Source organism: Micropterus dolomieu, linkage group LG17 (genome assembly GCF_021292245.1).
Source record: "Micropterus dolomieu isolate WLL.071019.BEF.003 ecotype Adirondacks linkage group LG17, ASM2129224v1, whole genome shotgun sequence".
NCBI lineage: Eukaryota > Metazoa > Chordata > Actinopteri > Centrarchiformes > Centrarchidae > Micropterus > Micropterus dolomieu.
This window is the reverse complement of record NC_060166.1, coordinates 38,216,432-38,218,804: the sequence shown is the minus strand read 5'-3', so window position 1 is coordinate 38,218,804 and position 2,373 is coordinate 38,216,432. Positions and strand designations below refer to the sequence as shown.

The 2,373-nt window shown below is 47.9% G+C and overlaps 2 protein-coding genes across 2 annotated transcripts in view; both read left to right on the top strand.

Annotated features, from left to right (window-relative positions):
* Positions 1-2,373, top strand: part of LOC123985567 (SH3KBP1-binding protein 1-like) — a 234,595-nt gene that overhangs the window by 146,020 nt on the left and 86,202 nt on the right. The window lies entirely within an intron of this gene.
* zgc:162872 (BAR_ACAPs and ArfGap_ACAP domain-containing protein) overlaps positions 1-2,373 on the top strand; it is a 28,218-nt gene that overhangs the window by 7,753 nt on the left and 18,092 nt on the right. The window contains exons 11-14 of the mRNA XM_046073181.1: positions 929-980; positions 1,367-1,467; positions 1,544-1,652; positions 1,917-2,110. Coding sequence (XP_045929137.1) covers positions 929-980; positions 1,367-1,467; positions 1,544-1,652; positions 1,917-2,110 — 456 coding nt within the window. The remainder of the gene's footprint in view (positions 1-928; positions 981-1,366; positions 1,468-1,543; positions 1,653-1,916; positions 2,111-2,373) is intronic.

The window sequence follows — 2,373 nt, the reverse complement described above, 5'->3', positions numbered from 1 at the left end:
AAGTTAGGAACCGAGGAGCAGGATCCAAACGCACGAGACTTATCCAATAGTAAAAACTGTTCTAGTACCTTTTCAAAGTACTGATGTGTTTGTTTTTTAGGTGTTCTCCTTCGTCCATGCTCAGTTCACCTTCTTCCACCAAGGCTTCGACCTGCTCAGGGACCTGGAGCCCACCATGAAAACGATGGCAGCCCAGGTCCTGACCTCTGACCCCTTTCTCTGAATTATTAGAAATTATTTGGTTCCTCCTCCTCTGCGATCTAACCTCACCGTGTGCTTCTCTTTCTGGCCTCAGCTATCGCAGTTATCAACAGATTGTGCAGCTAAAAGAAAAGACCTGGAGAACTCACACCTGCTGGTCCAGCAGAGAGTAAGGACTCTTCACCAAACACAGTCAGCTGTTTATTATTCCCATTTTCCTCCTCGGGAGCTCATCTGTCTGTCGGGATCTAAATCTGATGCAAAAACAAATGCATAAAAAGATGGCATGGTTCTTTAGTCACAGGAGCGTGCATGCTGGGGGATAAATAAGATGTTCAGCTGTAAAGTAAACTGTTAAAACAACAGTTTGCTTTCTTGAATTAGATGTACAGTACAATCCAGCTGCTGGTTAGCTTAGCTTAGCATAAACACTTGAAACAGGGGGAAACAGCTAGCCTGGCTCTGTCCAAAGGTAACAAAGTCCTAGACCCAGCAACACTGATGTTTTGTATGTGTGTGTTAGGATGCTTCCGGAGAGCCATTGGTCAGCCCGTGTCCCGAGAGTGATGACATCATCCAGGGTTACCTCTTCAAACGCTCCAGGAGGAAATCCAAAACCTGGAAGAGGTACAGACATGATTCTACTGGTTTCTACTCTGTGTGCACGTTTAAATAAATCTTCATGTTATAAAACAAAACTTAATTTTAATATTTAAACTTGTTTCAGATGCTGGTTTTCCATCAGAGACAACCAGCTCTTCTACAGGAAGTCACACAAGGTACATTTAAGTGATGACCTTATTGTGAAAACCGCCGCCAGCAGAGGAGAACAACAGCTTGTAAAGTTCTGTTGATGTTGCGTCCCACCACACAGCAGAGTTTAGGCGGACGGATGTGACAAGGAGGCTCCTTCATGCAAAGCAAAGTCACTGCAGAGGGACATGCAGACTTCAAATTGATATGTTATTTGATATATCCTAATTTTAGTAAAATTAATAAAAGTATTAGTCAATCTGGTTTGCATAAACAATTTGATGTTAGCCTATTTCACATCTTTGATTTGGTCCGACTTTTGGTGCTGAAAAACAAACAAAACCACACAAGAACAGAACAGAGAATTTGCAGCCGACGAACAGCAGGATAAAACTTTGTGTTGGTGCTGCAGGAGGAGAACGTGGTTCTGTTCGAGGATCTCCGACTGTGTGCCGTGAAATCTCTGGATCACATCGAGCGGCGGTTCTGCTTTGAGCTGCTCTCCGTTCAGAAGTAAGAGCGTCGTCACATTGACAGAAAGATCATGCAGGTGTTTCTCCACGTTTGTCTGACGGTGTGTTTGTTTTAGATGCTGCGCGCTGCAGGCGGACTCGGAGCAGCTGAAGCAGGCCTGGCTCAGCGCTCTGCAGGGCAGCATCGACCTCGCCTACAGGGAGAGAGCCGCTCAGCTCACACAGGCAGGTTCACGCTCACCGATCCCGCCATTATTCTGATCAGTAAGGCTGTTCAGTGTCATAATGAGAGTTAGTTTAATACCACTCTCATATGTCTGTTAAATATGAAGCCACAGCAAGAAGAGGTCTGTATGTTTGTTTACAGACAGAGCCAGGCTAGCTGTTTCCCCCTGTTTCCAGTCTTTATGCTAAGCTAAGCTAACCAGCTGCTTGTAGCTTTGTATTTACCGCATCAATCTAAAACCTTCCTCCTCCGTCTGTGTGCAGCCTAAAGAGCTCCCCCCTCTCCAGTGTGGTGGGGACTCCTCGCCGGGCCCCCCCGTACACAGGCCGCCGGCGCTGGGCGTGGCCCTCGGGGGTCCCGGGAACCACCAGTGCTGTGACTGTGGGGAGGAGGAGCCTCGCTGGGCCTCCATCAACCTGGGAGTCACCATGTGCATCGAGTGCTCCGGCATACACAGGTGACCCAGGACAGGTGACTCAGGACAGGTGACCCAGGACATGTGACTTAGGACAGGTGACTTAGGATATGTGACTCAGTACAGGTGACCCAGGACATGTGACTTAGGACATGTGACTCAGGACAGGTGACCCAGGACATGTGACCCAGGATATGTGACTCAGTACAGGTGACCCAGGATATGTGACTTAGGACAGGTGACCCAGGATATGTGACTCAGTACAGGTGACCCAGGATATGTGACTCAGGACAGGTGACCCAGGA